Raw genomic sequence first — 1,076 nt, 5'->3', positions numbered from 1 at the left:
AGTTTGGCATGAAGTGTTTCAACTTGGCTTCGGTCGTTGCGTCCACCGCAGAATGAAAAGAAGCCAATAAAAAAGCATCAGTCTCCCAGGAATTCACCTTGCTTATTATACCAGTGGTCAGTTACCTCAACTTGACCAAGTTTCTTGCGAGCCATTGCTTTAACATTTTTGTTCGTGTCGATGTGCCATCGACATACCATTGCCGGTATCCCTTCTAACACACGACCAATCGCGTTTATATACGCATGATCTCGATCCGACAAAACCACCCCAGGCGGCATCCTTCTCAATAAAAAAATAAGCGCATCATGTTGAGAGCCCACACGTAGTTTTCCTGTTTTTCGCCTGGCAACCAGCACTGCGCAACAGGGAGTACTGTGTTGAATCCTGTCACTGCAATGATGTTGAACAGAGGTATCTTGAATTTATTGGTTTTGTACGTGCAATCCACAACGAGGACGTCGTGGTGCCTCCTGTACAACTTTGCTGTGCAAGGATGAGCCCAAAGCAAATAACGAAGCTCTTGCGTGTCAGGATTGATATCGTAGCGATAGAAAAAGCCTTGCTTACTTAGCTCTGGAAAGAGCGCCTCCATTGCTGCCTGAGTTGAAAGTTCTCGGCGCTGGACAGCGTTCCTTGTGTTAGCAATGTCTTTGAGAGTCACGAATGGGTCGGGGGCGGCTTGAGATAGGGTAGCTCGAATGCTAGCTACAGACACACCAGCAGCAGTATGCGCTTCCACCAAAGCTTGGGCCAAGCTGCTAGAGCTGAGAACGACTTCACTAGCGGCAGCGCGCTGGCGATGACACGCGTGCACTCTTGCGTCTGCAGACGGAGGGTGGCTATGGACTCGACTTCCGTTCCGAGTGTGAACAATTTCCCAAGGACCATGTGGTTCATCAAATGACACGCTTTAAGGACCAATTTCATCTTGCACCTCATGTGCTTAGATCCACGCACATGACGGACACGATCTTGATCGTGCAGATGCTGCATCTCCTTTTGCACACCTGTTCGGTCACAGTCCAAATCCAGTCCCATAACTTACCTAGACAACCGCGTCCACGGCTCGGGGG

At 49.5% G+C, this 1,076-nt stretch overlaps 1 protein-coding gene across 1 annotated transcript; it reads right to left on the bottom strand.

The window, feature by feature from the left end:
* Positions 1–708: 708 nt before the first annotated feature.
* Positions 709–900, bottom strand: PPTG_13669 (hypothetical protein; the record flags this gene model as incomplete). Its single annotated transcript, XM_008910037.1, has 1 exon — positions 709–900. One exon carries the CDS (start codon positions 898–900, stop codon positions 709–711), a length of 192 nt encoding a protein of 63 aa, XP_008908285.1.
* Between the last annotated feature and the right edge of the window lie 176 nt (positions 901–1,076).

Source organism: Phytophthora parasitica (genome assembly GCF_000247585.1).
Source record: "Phytophthora parasitica INRA-310 unplaced genomic scaffold supercont2.36, whole genome shotgun sequence".
NCBI lineage: Eukaryota > Oomycota > Peronosporomycetes > Peronosporales > Peronosporaceae > Phytophthora > Phytophthora nicotianae.
The sequence above is the reverse complement of the archived record's forward strand: the minus strand, read 5'-3'. Positions and strand labels throughout refer to the sequence as shown.